Below are 27564 nucleotides of genomic sequence, written 5' to 3'. Positions count from 1 at the left end.
GCTGGTGCGGCGTTTGAATGGGTGGAGCGGGCGAGGAAGTTTAAACCGGGGGGCGGTCGCTGCGGCGCGAGGCCGGGCTGGAGCGCCGGGAGCCTGAGGCGCCCCCACCCCACCCCCTCCCCTCCCCTCCCCTCTCCGGCTGCTCCGATGGCTGCAGCCCGGCCCGAGCCCGGTACGTGAGTGATGAGCTGCCCCGAGAGCCCCGCGGGCGGGCTCCCTGCGACGCCGAGGGCCTCAGGGCCCGCGCCCGCGCGCCCCGCCGGAGGCCCCCTGCACCCCGGCCGACCCGCGGGGTGGAGGAGAGCGGCCTTGCCTTGCCTCGCCTTCCCCTTACACTTGCTACCGGCTGGCTTCGCTTGGCGACCCGTCGCTCTTGTTCTGGGGGCGAGAGTCCGTCCCAAGCCCCACGCGCTGTCTCTTCGCCGTTTCGTATTTTGTCAAAGCCTCGTGTCCGCCCTCAACGCCTCCGCTCCCCCCCCCCCCCCAGACTGAAAGGGCCTTGCCTCGTTAGTCTCTCCTCTGATGGGGGCCCCTCCGGACGGCCCATTGTCCTCGCTGCCCTTTTCTGTCCTCTGTGAGGTGCGGTGTCCAGAGCTGCGTGCGGTAGTCGAGAAGTGGACGCGCCAGGGATTTACAAAGGGGCTGTGGAAGAGGAGACTGGGGGGGGTTAGTAGCAGTGTTCAGCTACCTGCAGGGGGGTTGGAAAGAGGACGGAGCTGGACTGATCTCAGTGGTGGCAGGTGACAACCAGGAGCAGCGGTATCAAGTTGCAGCCAGGGCAGTTGAGGTATTAGGAAGAATGTTCTCACTAGGAAGGCAGTGAAATGCTGGAGCAGGTTACCCAGAGAGGTGGTGGGATCTCCATCCTTGGGGGCTTTCAAAACCGGGCTGGATAAAGCCTTGGCTGGGATGGTCTAGATGGGGCTGGCCCTGCTTTGAGCAGGGGTTGGACTAGATGTGACCTCCTGAGGTCCCCTCTAGCCCTCATTTTCTATGATGTTATTTTCTGTTTTGTTTGCAATTCCCTTCTTAATGATCTCTAATTAATCTCCTTACGCTTTCCTTCAAAGGAGTGCTGTGATCTCCACCGGGCTTTCGTCCCCTGGTTGAGAATTACTGAGCTTGTATCTAAGGCTAACAGCCTCAGTTAGATCCAGAGCCCCCGTTTTGACTCGGATTAACCTCACTTGATTCCCGGGGCAGATATTTCACAAGTACGTGGGACAATGAGCACGTACTTCTGTAGGATCCCAGGATAAATATCTTTGTCCCAGGCTAAACTGGCTGTCTATGTTTACCTTCACTTTTTCTCCTGGCAATGGGATAGTTTCCCATCTGGAGCTATGTGGGGTTTTAGAGGAGTAATGCAGTGGGGTTTTGGAAGAGTAGATGGCAATTACTGGTATGGAGACCTGGCAAGTGGCTTGGGGTAATGCCCAGCTCTTAAACACACTGCCGTTGCACTTCTCTGTGATGAGAGTGGGGAACAGGGGGAGGGATTCAGGGAAACAATAGGAGACAGAATTGTTTCTTCTTTGGAATTGTGCTGGGTTCTGTGTTGCTCTGTAGTATTTGGGTCTGTTATCCCTGTTCCTCCTATAGACCCTCTTTACTTCCCACCACCCGTATGACCAACATAGCGGTGTGTCTTTTTAGTAGCTCGGGTACGCTGCAGAGCAGACAAAGGACAAAGACGACACCTAGGAAAGCAGTTGGAAACAGCTGGCTCCTCCTGTAACCAGCCTTTCTTGGGGAAATCCTTCTACCTGGACCTGCCAAACAACAAGAACACACAGTTTCTGCTGGAAACCATAAAGCATCTGGGCGGGGTGAGTATGAAGGAACCTCTCCCTGGGAAAGCTCAGAAAGGATGAAGCAGCCGTGCATTAGCTCCAGAAGAGGCAAAGGAGTGATCAGTGCTTTAGGAGCATGGTGTTAAGGGCCAGGAGTGCTGCATGGATTTAAGGGAGGCAGTGGAATACAACATGCCTCTTTAAAAAAACAAAAAAAACAAACCCAAACCAGACCCTAACATACTTTCTAGTGGTGTATTCCTGAGTAGCTCAAGGCAGTTCACTGCTTGTGCTCCCATTTCCCAAGTGAAGGAGGCCTAGATTGTTCTCAGGGCTACATATGAGGCCTGTTTCATCATCATAGTTGCTTGTAATTCTCTTCACATGGAGCTTAGCTTTCAAAATGGTTCTAATCCAATGGTGCTCAACTTTCTAGCTCCATTGGCCCAGTCCCTCAGGCAGGGTTGGGCCTCGGGCCTGATCCAGCATGGGGTCAGTGCACCACATTGGGCTGTGATTTGATCCCGTGTGCTAGTCTGACCCTGTGCACTGAATCTGGCCATGTGGTGACCTCGTGAGCTGGTGCAGTCTGGATCATGGGCTGAACTCAGCCCACAGACCGGAGATGAGCACTACTGCTCTTCAAAAGCTCAGAAGAGTCCATTTCTACCTAGCCCTGACTTACCTAGGTACCTAAATGGGAGCTGAGCTCTCAAACTTGGTGACTTCAAAAACAGTCCTTCTGGGGAGTAGGTAACATGACCATACATCCTAGCTGGCCTCAACAGTCCTGGATTTCATAAGTTGTCCCGGCTGGTTGGTGAAAATTGAAACCAAAGTCCTGAAATCGTCCACCTAACGTGATCTCTTCTTTCTCTGCTGCTCATGAGTGTGTGGCAGCAGTGCCAGCCTTAGGGAAAAAGGCACCCTGGGTGAACTTGTATTTTGGTGCCTCCCTGCCACCCAAGTCAGAGGCAGGAGAGCAGGGGTATGAAGCACAGTCTGGTGGGGAGGCAAAGGGGCATGGAGTGCCAGGCATGTGGATCGGCAGGCATCGTTGCTACTGTGCAGGAGCAAAGTGGGCAGACTGGAGCAGGCACCACCCTGCCTGCATCTGCCGACCTGGCTTCTCCTGAGCAATGGCTAGAGTTGGAGGGGTGAGCTGGGCTGGGCTGGGCTCCAGTACACCTGCCTTACTCCTGCACAGCGGCAGTGTTGCCTGCTGGCCTGCCTGCCTGGCTCATCATGCTGCTTTGCCTTCACTTGAAATATAGTGTCCCATATTTCCTTAAAAATAATATGGTCACTGTAGGATTAGGTGACTCTGGATGAGGTGTTTTGGGTAGAGGACCTGGGGGAGAGTTCTGTGCACACATGTGAATTAACTATGGGCTGTATTCAAAACCTTTATTTAGTCCATGCTGGCCAGCATGACTGGGGGGAGGGCTGAGTAGAGAAGGCAGTAAGGGATGGTGTTGGATGGGAGAAATTGCTTATAAAATACAGACAATGTCACATTCAACTTCTCTTGCCCACTGGGCAGCTGCAGGTGGGGTAAGCTAAAGGCAGCGGTTACTTCATTTGAATGGCTACTAAAAAGTTTCAGATTTTAATATACTGTTGTGGTTCTGCAGCTGGTTATATTTTTATCTCTGACTCCAGATGATAGAAAGCTTTCTGAGCAAAGAAGTCAGCTACGTGGTTTCCAGCAGCAAAGAGGCCAAACTAGACAGCAGGCCTGGGAGGCAGACCAAAAAACAAAGCAGCACTGCCTCCTGGGATGACAAGGCAAAGATCCTGCCCTCTGTTGCATCCAAAGGGGGGTGCCATGCAAGGCCTTCTCCCAAGCCAGCAGACAGTGTAAATACTGTAAGTATTCAAGGCTTGAAGCAGAGGTGGTTTTGAGAGGGGAGGGCCAGAGAACAGCAGTGGATATGGGATGTGCTTGACTCAGCCTTGCTTGAACACACCTGCTCTGTGCTTGTCTGTGAGCAGGACTGGGACACTGATCAGTGCCTCCTGTTCTTGGGACAGGGGCTGAAGCTGTGAAGTTTTGTAGTTTTCTAGTATATTCCATCCCAAATATTCTGTAATCCATCTACAAGGATTGGTAGAACAGCCATCATATAGCAACACTATGGTATGCAAGGTAGGCTAACAAATGAAACAACAGAGGAAAGTATTGGGAGGTAAACTGACCCCCACAGCACAGCTGGGATGTTCACATTGACATGATGACATACCTAGGAAGACTATCAAAACTTATAACTTCCTGTTAAACTCATATTGGTTTATAAATGAATGTATCCTCTTAACATCATGCAGATGCTCAGGGGTGCTGGTGTCCAATAGCACAGTATAACAGGTAGTTCAAGCTGAAGCTGGAGAGCTAGCTCAAATACTGAAAGAAATTGTCCATCTGATAATATCTGATGAATACTAGTAGACAATTTACTTCTTGTGTGGTGTTGGCTCATGTCCTGCCTGATTTGTTCTGGTACTGCTTAGTGGGGAAGAGATGAATCTTATCCTACCCCTAAGAGTAAGAACAGATCTTCCTGTTACTGGACTGGGCAGCCCTACTCACAAAGGAGAAGAAACATCAGGGAGTTGCCGTTGGCTTGTCAAACTGGGGAGGTCAGTGGGGCTCCCACCTGTCCTCTCCCACCTGCAAAGAAAACATCAGGATTACACTTCTCATGTTTGGCACTCCTCTGCCTGACTTGGGGGCAAGCAGGGTGGATAAAAATCAAAGATTTATTTTTAAAAAAATTAAAAATCGGATTTTTAAAATGTAAATTGGAATGTTTTATTTAATTGTGTTTTTTTTTTTTGTGTACACACAGTCAAGCCCTTACCTTTCTCTAAAAGTGCAAAGTTTCAAGAAGTCAAATGAATAAAGGATATCTAATGACAAGAATGCACTTTTTGTAGAAACAATGTTTAAATCGAGGCTTCCTGACCAGTGATTTAAATCATGATTTAACTTGATTTAATCTAAATCAAATCCATCCTGGGTGCAAGATATTACTATAAAACAGCAGTTCAACGTGGTCTTGCCCTGTATATTGGGAGATTTGGAAAGGCAGAAATTAGGGCTGCCAGAGAAAAGAGTCCTTCCCATGACCTAGTCAGTGAGAGCTCTTTAATGGTTTGGGTAGGCAAAGATTTTGAGTAATCAATGACTCTGTGGAACTGCTTATACTTTATAGCATATAAACTGCTGAGGGGATGAAGCTGCTCATGACTACTGATAGCTTGCCATGTTAATAATCTAGAAGTAACCTCCAAGAATTAATGAGATACCCTGCTACAGTATGCCCTATGCTGGATGGTCTGACACAGAAGGTCAGGTGGCTTTGCTTCAGGCATAGGGAATTTCCCCTTGTCTTCCTGCTGCATTACCCACCAGGACCCCTGCTGCAGGCTGAGCCAGGCTGCTGGACCTGACCTGCAGGTGTGGATATGTATAACTCTGGCTTTTCCTGGCATGTGTTGTAAGGCTGCCTTCCACCCTTGAGATGGAGTGTGGAAAGTGGAGCCTCACAAGATACAAAGGTTGCTTGTGGCTGGTCAAGAGAAGCCAGTCTTTGGCCAATGGAGGGCATCTTCATTGTAGAGCCTAACATAGGGGGAAGTGCTCAGACTTTAAAAATCTCCCTCCCTAGGGAATGCTAAATCCTGTTGCTCAGGAGTGGGAAGCATAGAATGGAGGTGATGCTTTGAAGTGCAGCGGCCTCTGTATAACACTGAGCTGCCCAAAGGGAGCAGGTCGTATGTGCTGGTCCCACCTTTCTGACTTCTGCTCTAACACGCTGCTTGCTGTGTCTCTTCTTTCAGGCTCTGATCAGCAGGGGAAAGGAGCTGCTGCAAAAAGTCATAAGAAACCAGGTGAGTAGCAAACTGATGCACTTTCTGTATAAATGGGTATGTTTGAGGCACTGGGCTCCAGTCTGTCCTCATGGCAGAGTCCCTGTTTTGTCTTCTTGTCAAACACCCTCTGGGATTATCATTGGTCTAAATTCTCTGTTTAAACTAGCATTTCCAGGCAGGCTTTCCAGGCAGTTTGTATTGGTTAAGGATTAGCTGCTCATGCAGTGCCTCCCATGTTGTCTGTGTTGGACAGACTGGGGCCTTATGCCCCTGACACTTATCTTGCTACGGCCTCAGCAAACCCTTGGCTCAACAAGGCCCCAGCTTCTAGCAGCTTTTCTCCTCCCTTCATCCCTTGTTATCTTTAGTTTAATGTGGTCTTTGCTTCTAACTCAGTTTTTCCCCTACCTCTTTCTGCTACTTTCCTGGAAAATAGCATCAGGCTTGGTTGGTCAGCCATAGATATGAGTAAGGAGTTTCAAGGCTCTTAGAGATTACTCCTAAAAGTGACACATATTCCAGAAAGCTTTGTTTGAAGGAAGGCTCGACAATAAGAGGACAGCTAATTGGTGCATACAACTAAATAGTGAAATAGGGTAAACTGGTGTGGGTATCTGTGGTTCCCCTCTACATGTTATATTTATACTGTGATTAATTTGTTAATCATGGCATAAGTGGCAAGAGTGCTTAATGTGCCCCTGATTTAAGGTGCCATAAAATGGGAAATGAGCTATAAAAATGTTACACAAATAATAGAGAATACTTTTGTGGCTGGTTTGTATGATGCCTTTAATTTAATCTGTGGCCCAGGCTGACACGGGCCAAGTCCTGGAGGACTGGAAAAGGGCTAACGTGGTCCCCATTTTCAAAAAGGGGAGGAAGGAGGACCCGGGCAACTATAGGCCAGTCAGTCTCACCTCCATCCTTGGTAAAGTCTTTGAAAAAATTATCAAGGCTCACATTTGTGAGAGCCCAGCAGGACAAATTATGCTGAGGGGAAACCAGCACGGGTTTGTGGCGGGCAGATCGTGCCTGACCAATCTAGTCTCTTTCTATGACCAGGTTACAAAACGCCTGGACACAGGAGGAGGGGTGGATGTCGTATACTTAGACTTCAGGAAGGCCTTCGATACGGTATCCCACCCCATACTGGTGAACAAGTTAAGAGGCTGTGACTTGGATGACTACACAGTCCGGTGGGTGGCGAATTGGCTAGAGGGTCGCACCCAGAGAGTCGTGGTGGATGGGTCGGTCTCGACCTGGAAGAGTGTGGGCAGTGGGGTCCCGCAGGACTCGGTCCTTGGACCGATACTCTTTAATGTCTTCATCAGTGACTTGGACGAGGGAGTCAAATGTACTCTGTCCAAGTTTGCAGATGACACAAAGCTATGGGGAGATGTGGACACGCCGGAGGGCAGGGAACAGCTGCAGGCAGACCTGGATAGGTTGGACAAGTGGGCAGAAAACAACAGGATGCAGTTCAACAAGGAGAAATGCAAAGTGCTGCACCTAGGGAGGAAAAATGTCCAGCACACCTACAGCCTAGGGAATGACCTGCTGGGTGGCACAGAGGTGGAAAGGGATCTTGGAGTCCTAGTGGACTCCAAGATGAACATGAGTCGGCAGTGTGACGAAGCCATCAAAAAAGCCAATGGCACTTTATCGTACATCAGCAGATGCATGACGAATAGGTCTAAGGAGGTGATACTTCCCCTCTATCGGGCGCTGGTCAGACCTCAGTTGGAGTACTGCATGAAATTCTGGGCGCCACACTTCAAGAAGGATGCGGATAACCTGGAGAGGGTCCAGAGAAGGGCAGCTCATATGGTCAAGGGCCTGCAGACCAAGCCCTACGAGGAGAGACTAGAGAAACTGGACCTTTTCAGCCTCTGCAAGAGAAGGTTGAGAGGCGACCTTGTGGCTGCCTAAAAGTTCATCATGGGGGCACAGAAGGGAATTGGTGAGTATTTATTCACCAAGGCGCCCCCAGGGGTTACAAGAAACAATGGCCACAAGCTAGCAGAGAGCAGATTTAGATTGGACATTAGGAAGAACTTCTTCACAGTTCGAGTGGCCAAGGTCTGGAACGGGCTCCCAAGGGAGGTGGTGCTCTCCCCTACCCTGGGGGTCTTCAGGAAGAGGTTAGATGAGTATCTAGCTGGGGTCATCTAGACCCAGCACTCTTTCCTGCTTATGCAGGGGGTTGGACTCGATGATCTATTGAGGTCCCTTCCGACCCTAACATCTATGAATCTATGACAGTCATCTGGGGCTGGAACCAGGCTGGGGTTGGGAACCAGCCCTAGGACTGACAATTAGTTGACTTAAAGCCCTATGCCTGACAACTGGGCCAGAGCTGCTGAGTATGACAATCAGCTGATGGTTGGTCCTCGCCCAATTATCCCCTGGTCTCAGATCTGGGGCTGTTCAGGTCAGAGACAACAGGACTGAGATTCTTGATCAGCTAAGCTGGAAACAGCTATTCTGCCTTCCAGTAGTATGGAACAGGCTGCCCAATCTCATTTCTCTAAATACCAGTCATTTCCAAGCGTGTGAAAGAATGAATTTTGTACTGTTGAGCAGTGACACTGCAGCTTTACCTATGGGAAGACCATGGTTTTGAAATGCAGTGGTTCTCAAAATGGTATCTAATAAAATCCTGGGGCTGATGCTGTGACATCAAGAAAAAGGATCACCTTGGCCCTTCCAGAAGGGAAGGGGAAAGAAAGCTCTTCCTTGGGACTGTCCCAAGAAGCAGCTTTATTTGGTCTCCTTCTCTCCTGACTAGTGTGACTAGCCCTAATATGACTTCATAAGGGACAAGCCCCCGACTTTGAGACCCTGGCTTTTTTCAGTTTCTGGCTTACGCAGTGAGCCATAACACCCCCACCTCTGGGACTTCCTCCTTTTTGCTCAGCTCCTGAGAAGGAGGAAGAGGTTTTCTTCTTTAAACGAGGGTTATCAGAGTGCTAGTGCCCCAAGCAGTACAGCAAATGCTGCTTCAAAACAAGCAGTCTTTATTATGCCTTTGCAGCTCTCTCTGTCCTCATTTTTCTTTCTCTCTGTCTACTCTGGGACCTTTTCTTCCTGTCCAGCTCCCTCAAAGCTTCACTCCCCGGGGCTCGGTGAGCTACACTTGCAACAGAACAGTTACAAAATGATAGTCTTAACCTGCTAACAACACTCACCCAATACAATGAAACATTATGTCATGGGGAACAAATCAAAACAGTCTGTGGCCTGCTGTCAGGCCTAGATTGCCATCTGCCCCTGGGGTGAAAAGGGCATCTAGATGTCCTACTTGAGGAACTATATACTAGCATTATTTACCATAAAGTCTGCCCACACTGAGCTTCCCAAAGTGCTCCCCACTGCAACTGCAGGCAAGAATCAAGCTTACCTAGCCTTCTTTGTCACAGGTATTTGGTCCTGTCCTTAAAGTCTCTGAATCACTTGACTGATGTGATTCAGAGTCCCAACTTGCAACCTGTCAAGGCCAGAAAAGCTGTAAGGCAGCCGTTGGAACAGTGTGCATTCAGGCTGCTGACAGATGTTCATTTGAAGGCAGGATGGGATCTGAGCTGCAATCCCAACAGTCATGCCTCCTGCTGTGCCACACAGATTAATAGATGTTAGGGTCGGAAGGGACCTCAATAGATCATCGAGTCCGACCCCCTGCATAAGCAGGAAAGAGTGCTGGGTCTAGATGACCCCAGCTAGATACTCATCTAACCTCCTCCTGAAGACCCCCAGGGTAGGGGAGAGCACCACCTCCCTTGGGAGCCCGTTCCAGACCTTGGCCACTCGAACTATGAAGAAGTTCTTCCTAATGTCCAATCTAAATCTGCTCTCTGCTAGCTTGTGGCCATTGTTTCTTGTAACCCCCGGGGGTGCCTTGGTGAATAAATACTCACCAATTCCCTTCTGTGCCCCCATGATGAACTTTTAGGCAGCCACAAGGTCGCCTCTCAACCTTCTCTTGCAGAGGCTGAAAAGGTCCAGTTTCTCTAGTCTCTCCTCATAGGGCTTGGTCTGCAGGCCCTTGACCATACGAGCTGCCCTTCTCTAGACCCTCTCCAGGTTATCCGCATCCTTCTTGAAGTGTGGCGCCCAGAATTGCACGCAGTACTCCAACTGCGGTCTGACCAGCGCCCTATAGAGGGGAAGTATCACCTCCCTGGACCTATTCGTCATGCATCTGCTGATGCATGATAAAGTGCCATTGGCTTTTCTGATGGCTTCGTCACACTGCCGGCTCATGTTCATCTTGGAGTCCACTAGGACTCCAAGATCCCTTTCCACCTCTGTGCCACCCAGCAGGTCATTCCCTAGGCTGTAGGTGTGCTGGACATTTTTCCTCCCTAGGTGCAGCATTTTACATTTCTCCTTGTTGAACTGCATCCTGTTGTTTTCTGCCCACTTGTCCAACCTATCCAGGTCTGCCTGCAGCTGTTCCCTGCCCTCCGGCGTGTCCACTTCTCCCCATAGCTTTGTGTCATCTGCAAACTTGGACAGAGTACATTTGACTCCCTCGTCCAAGTCACTGATGAAGACATTAAAGAGTATCGGTCCAAGGACCAAACCCTGCGGGACCCCACTGCCCACACTCTTCCAGGTCGAGACCGACCCATCCACCACGACTCCTTGGGTGCGACCCTCTAGCCAATTCGCCACCCACCGGACTGTGTAGTCATCCACATCACAGCCTCTTAACTTGTTCACCAGTATGGGGTGGGATACCGTATCGAAGGCCTTGTGTGTGGCAGAAAGCACAATTTTGGAATTGGGGAACATTCCATACTACCAGTACAGGGGGAGCCAAGGACTGTGATGCTGGACTCCCCCTGCTTCAGCAAGTTGAAAGCCGAGTGCCTGATAATTAGCAAATTAACGCCATGGATCTCCAGAGCCAGCTAACAATTTGGGCCCCCATGTGATTACCAGAGCTCGCTGACAGTCAGCTGCTTGGGGCCACTCTTGTGCTTGAGTCCTTGTGCAGTCCTGATCAGTCAGTCTGCTGATGGTCAGCTGATTGAGACCACAGTGGAACAGTCTTGATCAGCTGATTGTCGGTACTGTACTGGGCCAGTTACGCTTGTGCAGTCTGCTCTGCCATGCATTCAATTTAAAGTGGGATAAAAGGCAGCCAAAAAGTTATTACATAAAATACGTGTAATATTACACATAGGTTATGTAATAGAACTTTGTGGCTGGTTTTCTATTTCATTGTGCCGTTAATCCCCTGAATGTGCAGTTGGTTTGTGCTTTAAGATGTGAGTAACCGGTTAAGCATGTCGTAAGCGGAATGTATGTCTGGGGCTTCAGACTGGCCTTCTCTGTCCAGGTCTGTGTTTTACCAAGTCTCTTCTCTTTGTGCAGGACACCTGGGCTGGCAGTAGCATCCTTGCCAATGCTCGCTCCTGGGGTGTCCGGATCCTGCATGTGGATGGTATCCTTCTCCACGGACTGTGTGCATGGGAATTTATGGCTAATGATCTTCCAGTCTGTAGCTTCCTGTCAAATTAATGAACTAGGGGGTAGGGGTGATTTGGTGCATCTGGTTATAGGAAAGGAAGAATTATTCAAAGAATGGCTCACATCAAACTGAGGCTTTGCTGCTTGAGGACTCAAGGTCTCTATGGGAGTGTCTTTAGAAGTTCGTCGACTCTGTTAGCAAAAGGAGTGGGCTTGGTCAGAATCCCCTCTCCCTCTTCTTTCCCTTGCACTCTGTGGCCCTTCCCTTTCCCACCTAATGCAGCTGTTGCATTCAGCAATTAGAATAATGCCTGGTAGCCTTGCTGATTGACAGTCTCAAAGTACAGACAGGGGGTGACATCAGAATTGTCAGGGGTAGCAGCTTGTCCTGCTGAAGTACCTCAGTCCAAGTGATGAACCCTTACTAATGGGCACTTGCTCTCCATCTTTGAGACAGTCAGTGCCGGAGGAAAACATTGGAGCCATTTGGTGCAGATTCCTGTTGCTAGCAATGGAGTTGAGAACAAATCTTTCAGTTTAGGGCTCTGAGAGGCTGTCATGACAGTGACTTAAGGTTGCTGCTACCCTGAACTGGACTCAGATTAGTGATAAAGGCTTCATATTTACTTGTGCTTGCAGATTTGCATCCTGGCTCCAGTCTGCCAGACTTTAAGGCATAAAATAACTTCCTCTTCATGTCTTCTGCACCGTGGAAATGCCAGTTGGACTTGAATTATGCTCAGCTCCAGAGGTGTAACTGTCCAGTTCTCTGCCCTGGGCTGTGGCAGCACATGGTATCAGAGCTGCAGCAGCTGGAGCTTTACTGCTGCCAGGGGAGATGTCTTATTTTTTTTCTTGCCAAAAATTTGTGTTTAAATGGCTGTTTGACACATGGTGGCAGCAAAAAAGGGGGATGACCTCTTTTCCCCCCTGCAGAAGCAAACCTTTGCACCATGTGCTACTGCCATCCCCTGGAGCACAGTGCACCACCTCCACTACTTGGCTTTCCCCTCTGTCAGAGCCACTGCAGGGAAGGTGCAGGAAGATGGGTTTGGGAGGGTGAACCAACATTCCCCCCCCCCCCCCCCCCCAGCTTCTTTCTTGTATTTCCCCCCACTTTAGCAGTGCTTTGAATTTGTTTCCTGCTTACCTACCCATTGTCATGCTACTTTGCTCCCACCCAGACCTTAGTTCTTGGTTTTCTCTCCCTGGCTGAAGGAAAATGTGCAATGTTGCAATTTTGCCAGAAGATGGCAGGCTAGGGCTATGCAGCCTTACTCTTCATGGTGTAGATTGGGGGGGGTCAAAGTTATCCAGCCCTGTAGTCCTGCTATTCTGTGCGCAGAGCGAGCCCTGAAGCATGGCCAGCATGTGCTGCATGTAGCAAGCGGGGCTACACTGGCTGAACATGCTGCATGTGGTTCAGGGGCCTTGGACAGGATGTGGGCTACATGTGGCACCTTGCCAGATCAGGCTTGCATGCTAACTCTGGTATGGTATGGCCTGGCTTTGGAGCCAGTGCTCAGGGCCAGTCCAGCATGGGTGCTGCATGTAGCAAGTGCCTTGGCTTGCTCCCCTGCACCGTGTGGCACCTGCAGCTCCAGGTCCAGCCAGTGTGTCAAACTGGCTCCCCACATTACATGCAGTGGTGCAGGATCAATCCAAGACCTGCAGGCTGAATTTTAGGGCTTCATGGATCGGATCTGACCTGCAGGCTGTATGTTTGACACCCCATGTCTAGATAGGCTGTTATATTTAATACTCTACTCACTTGAGGCAAGGAGGAACTGTTTCCTTTATTTTGCTTGGGCTTGGCTCTTTAACACCCTACCCTGCACAGAAATGATGGCCTACATTCAGCAACTGCTGCTCACCATGTCAGGAGCAAGGAAATCCAGTCAGAAGATGGAGGTAACTGATGTAAACCTGGCCCAAGTTGGGGTCTTCTTGGTACCAGGAATAGAAATGGGTGTACTTTTCACTTCAGCTCCTTGAAGTGTCAGGGAACAAGTCTTTCACAACAAAATGGATCATTGATTTCTCTCAACACTGCATGTCAATGAGTAAACTATTCCCCATGAATTAGTTCTTATTCCAATGCACTTCAGTGTCTGTTGTGATCTAGAAGACCGTGTATAAAACCTGATAAGGTTCAAAATTGTACAAAGATTGAGTAATGAGAATGGGTGTAATGTTAGAGTGATCTGACTTGAAATAGTCACAGTCCAAGAGAATGTGCTTTAACACAGTTAAATGCAAGGGAATAGGTTTGGGAACTTAAGAAAATGAAGTTAATACCTCCAGGGCATGACATTTTATCTTGGAAAGCAGTAACTCAATGACTTAAGGGTTATAGTAGGTAAGTGCTTCAGTGTGAACGTTTACTTCAGAGCTGAAGATGAAGTACGGGGTCAGTATGCCAGGCTTTTAGATTAATCCTGTTTCTCATGGTGTTTGAAATGGGTGAAAGGTAGGGGTGACTACACTGAAAGGGGCAGCTTGGTTAACCTTGTTTCAAGGAATCTGTTTGCTGATCTGATCTTGGCCTTATTCAGATGCTGCAGAATAAGATTGAAACACTGCAAACTAAAAAAATCTCATTTGTGGTGCAGCAACCCTGGAGTTCCCAGTGAACGAGGATGCTGTGAGCTGCGTTCTCTTTTCTCATTGCTTTGGAATCGGAGTTGCGTATGCCATCAGTGTCTGACTCTGTCTCTTTTCTCCCTTTATCTAGGTAACAAGTCTTGCATTTGGGCCAAGAGTTCCTAAAGGTTAGTACAGATGCTTGGTTCTTGGCTTTACTATATGTAAAGCTGGTTGGGAATCTGCATTTGAAACCCAAATTAAAATTTCTACAAAACGAAGCTTGTCTTATCAGAGCTGCTTTTGTTGAATATTCCAACACTATTTTACTGGGTTTGCCTGCTGTACTGAGGTGTGGGTGGTGCTTTGAGGGTGTATAGTTGAGATGTGGCTTTATGCTTTTTGATTTCAGGAACTCATAAAATGAAGTTATAGTACAGTACAGCCAGGGCATTTGGACTCTTGAGTACTGGCAAGAACTGCTACAGGCAATACATTTTCTTAATCCACTGTTGGCTGCATAATTGAAAGTCTCAAATAATACTCTGGCAGAGAGGGGAACATTTAAAGGGAGAAAATGGAGATCCTGCCTCTTGCTCCTTTACAAATGGTCAAAGGTGGTTAGCCAAGTTTGAAGGTTAGCAGGGTGGCATCTCAGGGTGTGGGCACTTGGACCAGGGGTGGGCGAAGTGCAGCCCGGGGGCCGAATGCAGCCCGCCAGGCCATTCTATCCAGTCCATGGGGGGCCCCCCCCAAATTTAGAAAATTAATATTTGTCTGCCCCTGGCTGTCTGTCATGCAGCCCTCGATGGCTTGCCAAAACTCAGTAAGCGGCCCTCCACCCAAAATAATTGTCCGCCCCTGACTTAGACTGTTATAAATGCAGTTTATTTAGTAAGGAAATGTTCCAGGTTTAAACCAAAGTTTACTTGGGATAATCGGGTATTATTTTGAATCAGTCCTGTATTATGTGCAGACACAAAGATTTCTGTGACTGGTCCATCCTCGAGGCCCCTCATCCTCTTTGCCCCAACTTCTGCAGGGCAACTAGCTACTCTAGTACTGCACCTGCTCAGGTGGGTGGGGAGGGCACAGAGAAACCATTAGTAATTAATAGGCAGAAACAGTAGTTAATGGACCAATTCTCATTGACCAGCATGGAACTGACAGCTATTCTGTGGTATGGAGTGCCCATTGTGCAGTGACTTAGTTCTCACTCTCCCAGCAATTGACAGGTATTTTGAAGGTACACGCCTCCACTTACTGACTTTCACAGGAGGCTTCTCAGGAGGTTTCACAACTCTCTGACTTTCACAAGCTCAGGTGGTTGGTTGTTGAGGCCCTGAGGGACCATGATATGACAGGGAGGAGAGTCCACGGTAAGTGGTCGCTCCTTAAGGACGTCATCCTAAAAGCACAAGGGAAGTCCATTCTGGCCTGAAGGAAAAGGACTGGGAGACCCCCTTGGCTCAGTAGGGAACTTGTGGAACTCTTGAATCTGAAAAGAAGCTTATAAGGGATGGAAGTCGGGAACTACCGCTAAGGAGGATTACGCAGCAATGTCCTGCACCTGTAGGGAGTGGGCCAGAAACGCCAAGGCTGAAACTGAACTCAAACTGGCTACGGGAATCAAAAACAATAAAAAGTCCTGTTTTAAATACATGGGAAGTGGAAAAAAAACCCAAAGGCAACATTAGACCCTTGCTGAACCAAATGGGGTAGCTGACAACTGACACCCAGGAAAAAGCTAAATCTTCTCAATGATTACTTTGCGTTGGTTTTCCACCAGCCCAGGGGGATCACCCTGCCTGACAGGACTCGGGATTCCCAGGGTAAGGGTAATCATACACCTATAATTGGCAAAGATCTTGTGAGGGAACAGTTTGAGAGGCTGGACATCCACAAGTCAACTGGCCTGGATGGAATGCTGCACCCAAGAGTGCTAAAAGGGTTGGCTGACATCATAGCACAACCAATGGCAAGGATATTTGAGAACTCGTGGTGCTTGGGAGAGGTTCCTGAAGATTGGAAGAGGACCAATATGATGCGAAGGAAGGAAGGAAAATCCAGGGAACTACAGACCAATCAGTTTGACCTCAATCCCTGGAAAGATCTTGGGGAAAAAAATCATCGAAGAAACCATCAAAAACAGGCTAATGGAAGGCAGCGTTCTGAGGGAGAGCCAACGTGGCATTGTTGCAGGTAGGTCTTGCCTGACCAACTTCCATTTCCTTCTATGACCAGGTGACACATCATCTGGATAAAGGAGAAGAGGTTGATGTCATATATTTAGATTTCAAAAAAGCTTTTGACTCGGTCTCCTATGATGTCCTCATGGTAAAATTGGAGAATTGCAGCCTTGACCACCTTACGGTCCAAAGGTTGGGGAACTGGCTCCGTGGTCAGACCCAGAGAGTGATAATAGATGGAACTGCATCAACATGGCATGTGGTGACCAGTTTTGTCCCCCAGGGCTCGGTACTCGGGCAAGTACTCTTTAATATATTCATAAATGATCTGGATTTGGGTGTCAGAAGTGGACTGGCTAAGTTCACAGACAATACCAAATTATGGGGAAGTGTGGTCATGCTAGAGGATAGACTGGCAATTCAGGCCTTCCTGGACTGGTTTTTGATCCACCCACCAAAGTGTGTGGATCAAAACCTGATGACATTCAACACAGAGAAATGCAAGGTACTCCACCTCGGGAGAAAAAGCCCACATCATACTTGTAGGCTTGGAAGTGCTACACTCACTAGCACCACGACCTAAAGAGACTTGGGGGTGATGATTGACCACAAGATGAACATGAGCCACCAATGCAATGCTGCAGCCAGCAAAGCAAATAAAAGTCTGACTTGCATCTACTGATGCATCTCAAGCAAGACCCAAGAAGTCATCCTCCTGCTTTACTCTGCCCTGGTGAGGCCGCAGCTGGAGTACTGCATCCAATTCTGGGCTCCTTACTTCATAAAGGATATGGAGAAGTTTGAGAGAGTCCAGAGGAAAGCCATGCACAAAATTAGAGGTCAAGAGAACAGGCTTTAGGAGAGGCTGAGAGGCATGGGACTCTTCAGCCTGGAGAAGCAAAGGCTCATGGGTGACTTGGTGGCAACCTATCAGTATACACAAGGGGTGTGCAGGACCTGGGACAATGTCTGTTCATCAGGACACACCAAGGGAACACAAGTTCTAACAGTCGCAAACTGCTGGAAGACCATTTTAGATTGGACATAAGGAAAAACATATTTACTATCTGAGTTTTCAGAGTCTGGAATAGACTCCCTGCAGAAATGGTGCAGGCACCTACTCTGGATACCTTTTGAGAAATGCTTGGATGCTTATCTTGCTGGGGTGATCTGACCACAGCTGACTTCTTGCCCCTTGGCCAGGGGGCTGGACCCAATGATCTTGCAAGGTCCCTTCTAGCCCTAATGTCTATAAAATCTACTGATCTAGGGGGAAGAGGGAATTGGAATTGAAATTGAAGCTGTTTTCCCAGAGAATCTTTTTAAAGCTAGAGCCTGCAGCAGAGACCTTGGGCAGCACCCTCTTTCCTGAGAACACAGAAGCAAGGGGGCAGTCAGTTGGATTCTTCCTTCTCTGCTAGGGAAATCCTGGAGAAACTCTGGGGCTTTGACATCATTATAATGCCTAAAAGGTGATTGTTCAATTCTTGGCAGCATATGTACGGACACCTCTGAACCAACACAATTATGACCCAGTTCCTCTTGGTGAGCTTCTTGAAACAGTTTAGTTATATGTGTCCGCACCATTAAGAGACTTACTGGTTCAGAGTGGTACTAGCTTTTGTGGGCAAGGACCTACTGTGTCAGATGCTATGAAAGGACTGGCAGAAAGAAAAGCTTATGTGTAGAAGGGAAAGGGATGGGGGGGGGAAGGGAAGGGTTATTGCTAAGAGTGGTAATAAGTGGATTGATTAGATAAACTGAGAAGAACAAAGCAGTTAACACTTGGAGGGATGCCAGAATTAACAGCTATTTGAGGTAACGGAATAAGAAACCATGGTCCCTGCTGAGACTGTGGTTAATACAGTCCAATCTTTGGATGACTACTTGCTTTGCAGTTTCACATTCAGTTGTGTGTGTTCTGGGTTTTTTTGAGCTCTTTTGTTTGAGGAGAGCTACTCTGAGGTCAGTGTGAAATGCCCAGGGATGTTAAAGTGTGTTCTACCATGCATTTTTGGAATTGATGTTGAATCAGCATCCATTGCTTTGTCTGGCCAATATAGATAATAGAGGGGCACTGTAAGCACATGATGGCATATATGATCTTGGTGGAGGAGTGGGTGAATGAACCTTGATGTTATAATTTGTGGCATCTGGTATAGTGATGATGTGGTCTGTGTTGATGAGCAGGCATAAACCGGCATTTGAGTCTGTAGCAAGGCGTGGTGGTATGGTGAGAAATTGAATGAGGTAATCTATTGCTGGAGAGACATTGTTTGAAACTAGTGGAGTTGCCTGTAAGCCAGGACAGACTTGTCCCCTCAAGGCTAGCTTGAAATGGTTGCCATGTATCTGGGAGAGGTTGGCGGTCCATGACTATTACTGTTGTGTCTGAGATGTTCAAGCTGAGAGCTACAGAGGGATTTGGTTGTCCTTGTCATGGGGCTGGGTCAAAAGTTTCCTAGTAACAAATGACTCAAGATGGCTGGAGGATTTTCAGAAGCAGGAGGAAAAGCTGATCATTGATGCTAGACACTAAACTTTTGGTATGGGAGGGGATGAATAGTTGCTTCAGCTTTTCAGCTGCAGAATAACACTAACTGAAAGAGTTCGTCACTGTTTAAAACTTCAACCAACTGGTCACAGACCAGGTATAGCTGCTAAAATGTGACTTTCAGCAAGTCCTGGAACATCTTGGCCATGTACTCATCAAGGATAGCTTATTAAAGAAAGAGAAATTTTATCATATGTGCTCATATCTCTTAGAGCAAATCTAGTCAATGCAGTGGTGGACAGCCCTCTTGTTCCTGAGAGCCCAAGATTGAAACTTGCCCATTCTGGCATAAGTTCATCTGAAAGGTGCAAAAAGGGTCAGTTTTTTCTAGTTTTCCAGTCCTTTAAGAGGAGATTCTCCAATCTTCCTTTAAAATTTTGGCAGTTTCAGACAGCTATGCCAGATTCTCTATAAAGGCACCTAGAAACAGAATGAATGCTTAAACCATTGGCTGAGAAAGCATGGAGTAAGATTTCCCCTTAGCTACTGTGCTATGTAGCTTGTCATAACTTGAGAAATGCCAGGTCCCTTCTACTTAGTGCTGTCTGCAAAGAAGCAAAATCATGGTGTGGGGGTGAAGGCAGTGCCTAATCTTTTTCTGGGAGATAACCTGATTCCCGGTCAGATAAATGTCCAATAAATCCTGACACCCTATTAAATCTATATTCAATTCTTCCCATTGCCTGCTCTTCTCTAGAAACTGGTAACTTCTATCTATCCCTCCCACAGAGCGTGCTGATAGCGGCAGGTATTGGGAACTTGGAGCACTTTGGTTCTGGCCGTATAGCACACCTGTATTCAAATAACTAACATATGTATATTATTCTTCATGGTAGCTGCTTCCTTTAAACTTGTAACACTTTCATATTCTATTGCTTACTGTATTGCAAGCACAGTAAAAGCTGCATTATCTGGCACTTTTACCATCCGGAATTCTCTATTAACTGACATCTGTCAGAGACACCATCTTGCTATACTATTTACTTTAAATATTTTAACTATAATATAAGGAACAATAAAGTTAAAATATTAAAAGTTGTTATAGTAAAATGTTATATTAAAAGTTATTTTATCACAGTTAAAATTAAGGCTTAGTTTCTTTCTTGGGAAAAAACCTCTCAGATAACCAACATATTTGATTAATCGGCACTCCCCATTCCCCATGGATGCTGGTTAACAGAGCTTTTACTGTATATGATTATTTCTACAAGGTAGTCAAAAATGTTGGGGGCTCTAGAGTTGTCAGTGACAGGGAGACTTCTGGCACCTGCACAGAGATTGGAAGCTGGTGGTCAAGGGAATATGTTGGAGGCTTTTCACTAAAACTGGTAGTGAAAGGTATTCATCAAAATGTAGACATCATCACTAGGTTCCAGAACTGACCTGTAGAATGAGCTGTAGGTGCCACTTGGTGTGATTGAACCAAGCTGTCTGAAGACTCTGGCAAACAGCTCTGCCTTGGTTATACTTGGTTCATATTTAAGGGTAGCTTAGCATCCAGAATTATTAAAAATGCCAAGAAAACTTTTTAGCTTCTAGAGCCCCTTTCTTTGTAAGCAGGGACTGAATGAAGGGGTTTGGGGCATGTCCAGGAAGCTGCTAACTGTGGAATTGTTCTTCCAGTGGGAAAATTGAAGCCTCCATTTCTGAAGATTGAAGACCAGAGCAGGTGGGTGAGAGCTGCTTAAATCTGACATGTCTCTGACTTGGAAGCTGAGCTGTGCTGTCAAGGTTTCTTGGAGGATACCTTGTGTACACTGCTTGCCGTCTCATATCTAGGGGCAGAAGTGTATGGCTCAGCTTTGCCATGGCTTAATTCCTTCCAAGACCTCTGTTTTCATCGGGGAGTTGTTGATTCCTTGAAGAGGTGGGGGGATGTGGCCAGAGCACAAAGTGATAGGTAGAAGAAGGATACTAGAATAAGACCACGGTTCACTTCCACTTCATCTAGGGATTTTTTGTGTGACCTTGGACAAGACGCTTATTCTCTTTGATTTCAGTTCACTATCAGACGAGCATAGACTGCATAGGACCAGACTACTTGGCAGTTAGAGCATTTTACCAAGGGGTGATGTTCTCATTGGGGCTTCTACTCTACCACTCACTTGTAGCAGTGCTGGTCTTCTAAATCTGTGGAGAAGCCTTTTCAAGGTTCCCTATTTGGTACAGGAGCAAAGGCAGCTTAACAAGAGTTGCCTATTTAAAGCATTTCACTATCTTAAAAAAAAGTGAGGCAAATGCAATATCTATAGCATCTGTGCTTTAGTTGCTCTGAAGTAAACTTGTAAAGGGGCCTGCAAAAGCAGCTACATGAAGGGAAGCCTTCCCTCCCTCCCCCAAATTAAAACAAAGGAAGCTTACTTAGTCCAACAGTGCCCTGGAACTGAGAGCGCGCACCTGTTTCTTTTCAAGAGGATCACTTTATAGTTAACATAAGTTTAACTAGTATTCAGATCAGGCAGTGGGAGTACCAAAAACATACTTGTGCCTGGGAGGATATGTAGGATCTCTGAGTTCTTGCTGGTGGTTCAGCTAGTCTTTTCATTTCCTGTCAGCCTCTGCTCTACCCCAATCTTCCTCAGACTCATAATCAGATACGCAGTCATTGATGACATCTATCTTTTTGGTGTATCTTAATGAAAGGCATTGATACCCCCTTTCGAGCTAAGTGAAGAATTTATAAGATTCTACGTTCATTGTTTAGCATTGTTTAACTAGGATGAGCTTCAGAGGTTATATCAGTTAAGTTTTACTCTTCCTACTGAGTGTTATTCTTTATGGTAAGAGGTTTCAATTACTTTGTTTGTGTTACCATGGTTATAGGCAAACAAGGTTCTTTGGATAGATGTGATATCTTTTATTAGACCAACTATATAGTTGGAAAAATTTTCTTTGCAAGCTTTTGGGCACAAACACCCTTCTTCAGGCATAGGGAGAGGTTGCTGGTGTAATGTGTGCTGTCCTGGGTAGAATAGAAGCCAATATGCAAAATGCAGGTCTGTGAAAATGCAAATACCTGGCAGTGAGGATCTGAGGGAATGGGGATAATAGGTGTGAGACAGGGGGAATGTTGAATTGGTGATAGAATGTAGCTGGTAACATGCAGACAAGTTACGTGGGGTTATCAAATGGCAGGCAGATTATAGTGTGCCATAAATTCAATGTCCATATCTAGTCCATTTTTTTTGTATCCAGTAGATTTATGAAATCATGTTCATAGGCTCGTCTACGAAAGGTGTTCTGTAAATTCTCTTTGAGGATTAGAACTGAGAGACTGGGAGAGAGTGGCTGTCTTGTGAGGAGTGTGCACCCACAGTTAATAGAGTATTTTTGTCTTTGATAGATTTCTGGTGTGTGTTCATTCAGGTACACAGTTGTGTGCCTGAACTTATGATAGATTTTCAGGGTCGGAAGGGAACTCAGTAGATCATTGAGTCCGACCCCCTGCCCTGGGCAGGAAAGAGCGCTGGGGTCTTATATTACATATTTTTATATTACCATGGTTAAGCACTTAGTTAATGTTTTCCTCTTTAAATCAGCAGAAGCATGGAATCTGGCCTTGCAAGCCTGTCTTTAGACAAGATTTACTGGGAATTTGTATTATTTGAGTTACAGGCTTCCAGCAGCAACGTGCAGTTTCTATCTTTATTTAATGCAGGATGTATACAAGATGGAGGCATTTATGCTAAGGCTTCTAATGTGCTCCTTGTACTATAGAGCCAAATATTAGGTCTTGTAGTTACCCGCAGCAAAATGCAAAAGAAGAAATGTCAGCATTTATGACTTCTCCATGCTTTTTTTGGAACTTCAGCACTCTAACAGTGGATGAAGTGGAGAGTGAAAGTTGATGCCAAATCACCTGGGCCAAGGACAGTCTTTTTATTCTCCTGTATATTTGGTGCAAGTGGATCCTAGCCCAAATCAAAGTCTTGATCATTGCTGCGGTCCAAACGATAAATATAAACCATGTCGGTGTCTTGTGGCTGAGGTTTGAACAATAAAGGGAACCAAGCTGGGGAAGGAGAAAACTAGATCCCTCTCAAATGCCACCAGCATAATCTTGCTAGAAATAAATGGGACTGGCTTAACGCTCTTCAGAAGATGTTGATTATCAGACAAGAACAGATTTGTGCATGAGGGTGGGGAGGGAAAGAGACAAAGTGAATGTTGTTTCTATTTTTAAAGGGGTAGGGGGATAAAGGCTGAGAAGCTGCCTGTCTTGCTACTTTTCCCAAACAGAAATCATGGCAAAATTGGACCTTGTGTAAACATTGACTCTTGGAGTAGCACCAGGTTTGATTTTGCTCCTAATCCAGTGAGAATTGGGAAGTGCCAAGCAAAGGGAAACCTTGAGGGCTGTCACAGCAGTTGTGGGTAATGGTGTCAGGGGCAAATGCCAGGCCAGAGAATGAAAAAAGTGTCTTGCTGACCCAAGAAACTGTGACCTGATTACGAGTTTGTCATAATTTTGCTTTTGCTCTTTCAGGCGATTCAGGCCCTTACACCACCAGTTCAAGAGCTTCCCTGATCTGAACTTCTTGGCACCAAAAGGTTGCAGCCCATTTGAGCCTCTGAAAAGCCCCTCAAGCTCCTGCAAAACGAGGTACAGTAATTTGCAGCTCCCCTTATGCAAGTTGCCACTAAACTTCATGTGCCTATGCTGGGTGACTCCCTTCAGGCTGCCCCTTGTTCCTGTGGTTCAAGGCAAAGACACTTTCCCTTCTCCAATTTTCTTATTTTATGGGCTCTACCCAACCTGGCCAGTGAGGCTGACTCTCCCAGATGGGGAGGGGAGGGTTGGACAATGGGCAGAGTCCCTTGCTTTGTGCTTTGTACCTGACCATGCTTTCCCACTTCGACCCTTCTGGGCATCCAAGTAAATGTTACATCAGGACCCAACAGCAGCCCTCATGCAGGATCTGACTACTGGGGGTTCTTGTGTTGCTTCCTTGCAGAGTCCCTGAGGGCTGTATGATTCTCAGTGAGAGAGGGAAGAGCCCCCAGTCCACTCCACCAACTGTGCCAAAAAAGAGGAAGGGGTTTTGTGAGTGCTGTCAGGAGACCTTTGAAGATCTACAGCTGGTAAGGGCCCTATTGGCTCCCAATCCCAAACCAGACCTAATTCTTCACTGGACTCCCTAGCTCTTGCTAGGTTCTGGCTTGAGTCTTGACACTCCTTGGGAAGATGTGATTGTAACAGGCCCTTTTAAGAGGGAAAGGAATATACTATATAACCAAAGTCTTATATTTATGGTGTTTAATTGACCCAGCCTCCTAGCCAAAGGCTGGGATTTGGCTGTGACCTTTGATCTCCTGTCCTGGCAAAGCATCCCAAGATCTCTGGAGGAACGGAGCAAACAAATCACATGGATTAGTGGTGTGCAAAGGTCTGGGAGATGGGATTGTTACAAGTAGTGTCATGCCAACCTTTGGGAACCAAGGTCATGGGCATTACAGGTTCTGTAGTCCCATGACAGGCTGATAAACTGAATGGTTAGGGATTGGCTTAGTGCAGGGTTTAAGGGTTTGCCTGTTCCTGGAAGAGATGCTAAGCAACTTACCTATTTGTACCCAGATTTGTTAGGTCTTTTAGCCCCATAGGCTACACAAGGGCTTATGCACACTTTTGGTTTCTAGCCTTCCCCCAGCAGCTGCCATCCAGGCATTCTCTCTTGTCTCTGGCTAGTTATTGTAGCTTGACTGCACTCTGGTCTCATATGCATGATACTGTGGGAGGAAGCTACTGGCTCAAATTTCCACCTCCCTTCCTGACCTGATGTCTTCCAAATACTCTCTGCCATTTCTTTCAGCACCTTCAAAGCTCCCACCACAGGCAGTTTGCACTGGATGACTCTCAATATGCAGCTGTAGACCATCTCATCTCGCAGCTCATCAATGACTTTGTAGAGCTCCCAGCTTGGTTCTCATCATCCAGGTAACTTGTATGGGGCAGCAAAGCAGGGATGCTGTGAATCTGTTACCATGGGATTTCCTGCCTTGTGCCTTCAGCTAGGCTGAACTGAAATACCAGCATGTCAGGATTTGTCAGGCTTAAGTAATGGGACCTTTCAGTCCAGATCAGTGGGGTGGGGGCTGGGGTGGTGCTGGTAAATCTATAGGGAGTCAACAGGTCACTGAGCAGTCAAATGTACAACCTCTGGTGATGAAATGGCCTGCACTGCCCCCCAGCCTTGTTACCCTGGCAAAAAAAGAGCCTGGATGAGTTGTAAAGGAGTTCCAATCGGTTTCCAGGGCATTTGGGTTGATTCCTCTCGCCAGTTGAACCCTCAAATGCATGACCAAACTACTACGCATTCCTCTCTCCTTAAGCTTGCCCTTTTGTTTCCAATGGAAAATTCCCCAGACCCTTCATGTGTCCTTTACTCCTATGAAATTTCTCTTTTGCCCAGTCCAGCACAAGTTGCCCATTCTGTTCCAGGACTTGGCACACCTAAAATATAAACCCTCCTCTGTGTTTCATCCTCTTCCCTGTCATACATATGACTTGGGCCACCCTGGTCTCCATCAGCAGGATGAGAACATGTTCTGCCAAGGCTGGTTGTGGTTACTCTGTCCTGCCAGCAGGTGACACTGTCAAACTCCATCAGCCATACATCCTTGAATAGGCTCTGCCTGTGCTACCTATTGTCCATCTGCCCTTCTCAGTGTAGGGACTCTGACACCCCAGGTATTGCATAGGTTTCCTGCTGGGTTACTGTCAGCTCTGATATTGCCGCATGCCATGGAACTCATGCTAAATTTAATATTTTTCTTTCCTAGTGTATCTTGCTCTCCCGCAGCAGTTGCATGTTCCAGTTCTCAAGCAAATGCCATGACAGCACCAGCTGCAGGACTGGGGAGGAAGGACCTGCAGGCTGGGAAAGACCTCTGGCTCAATGCAGAAGACAGGCTCAGCTTGTTGAATGGGGAATGTCCCCCAAGTCCTGAAGAGAAGCCCAGTGAGAGAGTTGACCAGCCCTGTCCTGTTCTGGAACTGCCTGCTAAGGACTGCCTCTTAGGGCTGTCTACAAAGCCAGTGCTACAGACTGGGCCCCCTGCTGGAGACAGGCCAGCTAAAAAAGTCCTTGCTGTGTGCAGCAATACAGATGGGGCTGCTGTGATTGGTGCTGCTGGCTCAGTCCCTGCTCCTGATCTCAACCATGGGACCCATTGCAGTAGTGGGGAGAGAGCTGCCTGTTCACCTGGATCTGCTTCCCAGCAAGCGCTCAGACCCACAAGCTGCTGTCCAAGAGAATTGTCCTGCTCTAGGAAACGTAAACTTTCTTCTTCTCCAAGTGCATGTGTGGAAAAGAAGTGGAAGATGCAGCTGGGTAGTGATCCCCTCTGTCTGGATACATGGACAGGCTCAACGGTCTGCAGGCTGGTTCATCAGGGAGTGGGGCAGGCTGCTTTGAGGCACAGCATTCTGGCTGTGGCCAGGGCTGACAGAACTGCTCCATCATGCACTTCTGGAGCGGCAGAGCTCTCGCTACCTTCCAGCAGGCCCTGCAGTTCCCCTGCCCTATGGGTGCTTCATAACCAGGACCCTGGGGATCCCAAATCACCATCAGACCTCCTAGGGCCTGCTTCCATGGATGTTGTCTCCCTAGAGGCAGCCCAGGTGAGCACAGCCACTCTGTGTAACCAGGCCAAAGGGCATCAAAGCTACCAAGGTGGGCAGCCCAAAGAGGACACAGAGTCTCCTTGCCAAGTGCATGACTCTGGCCTTGAGCTTCATTCTGCCCTGAGCCAGTCTGGCTGTCCCACCTGGCATGGCCCCGTAGCTGCCAAAAGGGAGCACTGCAGCTCTCCCAGTGTCTGCTGTGTTGGACTAGTTGAGAGTGTGGTACCTGAGACTGCCAATGCCAGAGACCACTGTGCAAGCATGGCCATTCATCCCTGTGTCCTCCAGCCTCTCCCGTCTAACCCACAGGCTTGTCCTGACCTTGAAAATATGACCACCTCCTCCTCAGGGTCAGACTGGGACATTCAGCTATTCTCTACTCTTGATAGTCTCCAAAGCACCAGGATACAGTCCATAGATGGGGAGATTCTCAGGAGGACCTGTATTGATGTGAGAGAGAGTGGATACGAGTCCCATCTCTACTCTGTGTTGAAGCAGAAGCCAGAACTGGATTGGGCAGGTAAAGATGATAAGAGTCACTGGAACTGTCGTACAGAAATGGAAGGAGCCCCTTACCTAAGTTTGAGGCCTGCTTGGACAGCTGGACCAGCTAGGCATTAGCTCATGACTTGCTGTATAGGCCCTTAAAATTCTATGGCTCACCAACTGAGTCCTGTCACAAACGGCACCCAGCTGAATTTGCTGTGGCATCTGATTTCCTTGGTGTTAACAGAAAGCCTGTGCCTGGCCAGAGAAGAACTGGGCCAGATCATAACATTTGTTTGGGAGTGCTGCTCTTCTGGTGGAAGTAGTCACCACTCTATCTGCAACAAAGTTTGGGGACTGCTTGCACTCTTGGACAGTTCCAACTTGAAGATTCCCCAGCCTGACCCAGCCAGCGTGGGCAAAATGAGCACTTAACAGACCATCTTCCCATTAAGCAACATTGTGTATCCTCATGTCCAGTTCCCAAAATGAGGAGTCTGCATAAGTGAATGCTGTGGTGATCAGACCCTATGCTGTGCTTTGCAGAATGTGTCTTGTGGGTGAGGGGGTAGAATTGCGTGAGCACTACTGTCTCTTTCGGTTGTGGCACAACAGCAAACATGAATTGGACGCTACAATGAATTAGACCAGTTGGGCCATAGAAAAAGCTGACTTCCTCTAGAAGTGACTCTGCTCTGAGCAGGATGAGCTCTTATGGGCTCTATCACATTCTCTTCACTATTTTCCCATATCTCCAGAGACTACCGCACTTCCTCCTTGTGGTGCTGTTAATGAGGAGAAACGGAGATGATGCCTGTATTGATTCTCTATTGGTGTCTTGTTTAGCTCATGCTCTGTCTGGCATGTGGTCTGATCTCTCTCTTCTGTCTCAGTCTTAGTGGGCTGGAAATTGCAGACATTTGTCTAGTATTTAATCTCTTGTTTTTAGAAAATTTTAAAAAGTGGAATAAACTGAGTGCTGATCAA

General features: G+C 47.4%; 1 protein-coding gene across 4 annotated transcripts; it reads left to right on the top strand.

The window, feature by feature from the left end:
* On the top strand, positions 1-27564 carry DBF4B (DBF4 zinc finger B). Of its 4 annotated transcripts, none has more exons than XM_019476242.2 (12): positions 4-172; positions 1660-1829; positions 3456-3662; positions 5634-5684; positions 11046-11115; positions 12982-13052; positions 13876-13912; positions 20091-20136; positions 22954-23070; positions 23423-23549; positions 24278-24402; positions 25248-27564. In XM_019476242.2, exons 1-12 carry the CDS (start codon positions 148-150, stop codon positions 26710-26712), a joined length of 2511 nt encoding a protein of 836 aa, XP_019331787.1. In that variant the 5' UTR covers positions 4-147; the 3' UTR covers positions 26713-27564. The 4 variants fall into 4 exon arrangements, with proteins under 4 accessions (XP_059582889.1, XP_019331787.1, XP_019331791.1 ...); XM_006278591.4 differs by having other exon boundaries at positions 5-172; positions 1657-1829; XM_059726906.1 differs by lacking the exon at positions 23423-23549 and having other exon boundaries at positions 1-172; positions 1657-1829; positions 25248-25336.

Source organism: Alligator mississippiensis, chromosome 4, assembly GCF_030867095.1.
Source record: "Alligator mississippiensis isolate rAllMis1 chromosome 4, rAllMis1, whole genome shotgun sequence".
NCBI classification, from domain to species: domain Eukaryota; kingdom Metazoa; phylum Chordata; order Crocodylia; family Alligatoridae; genus Alligator; species Alligator mississippiensis.
The sequence above is the reverse complement of the archived record's forward strand: the minus strand, read 5'-3'. Positions and strand labels throughout refer to the sequence as shown.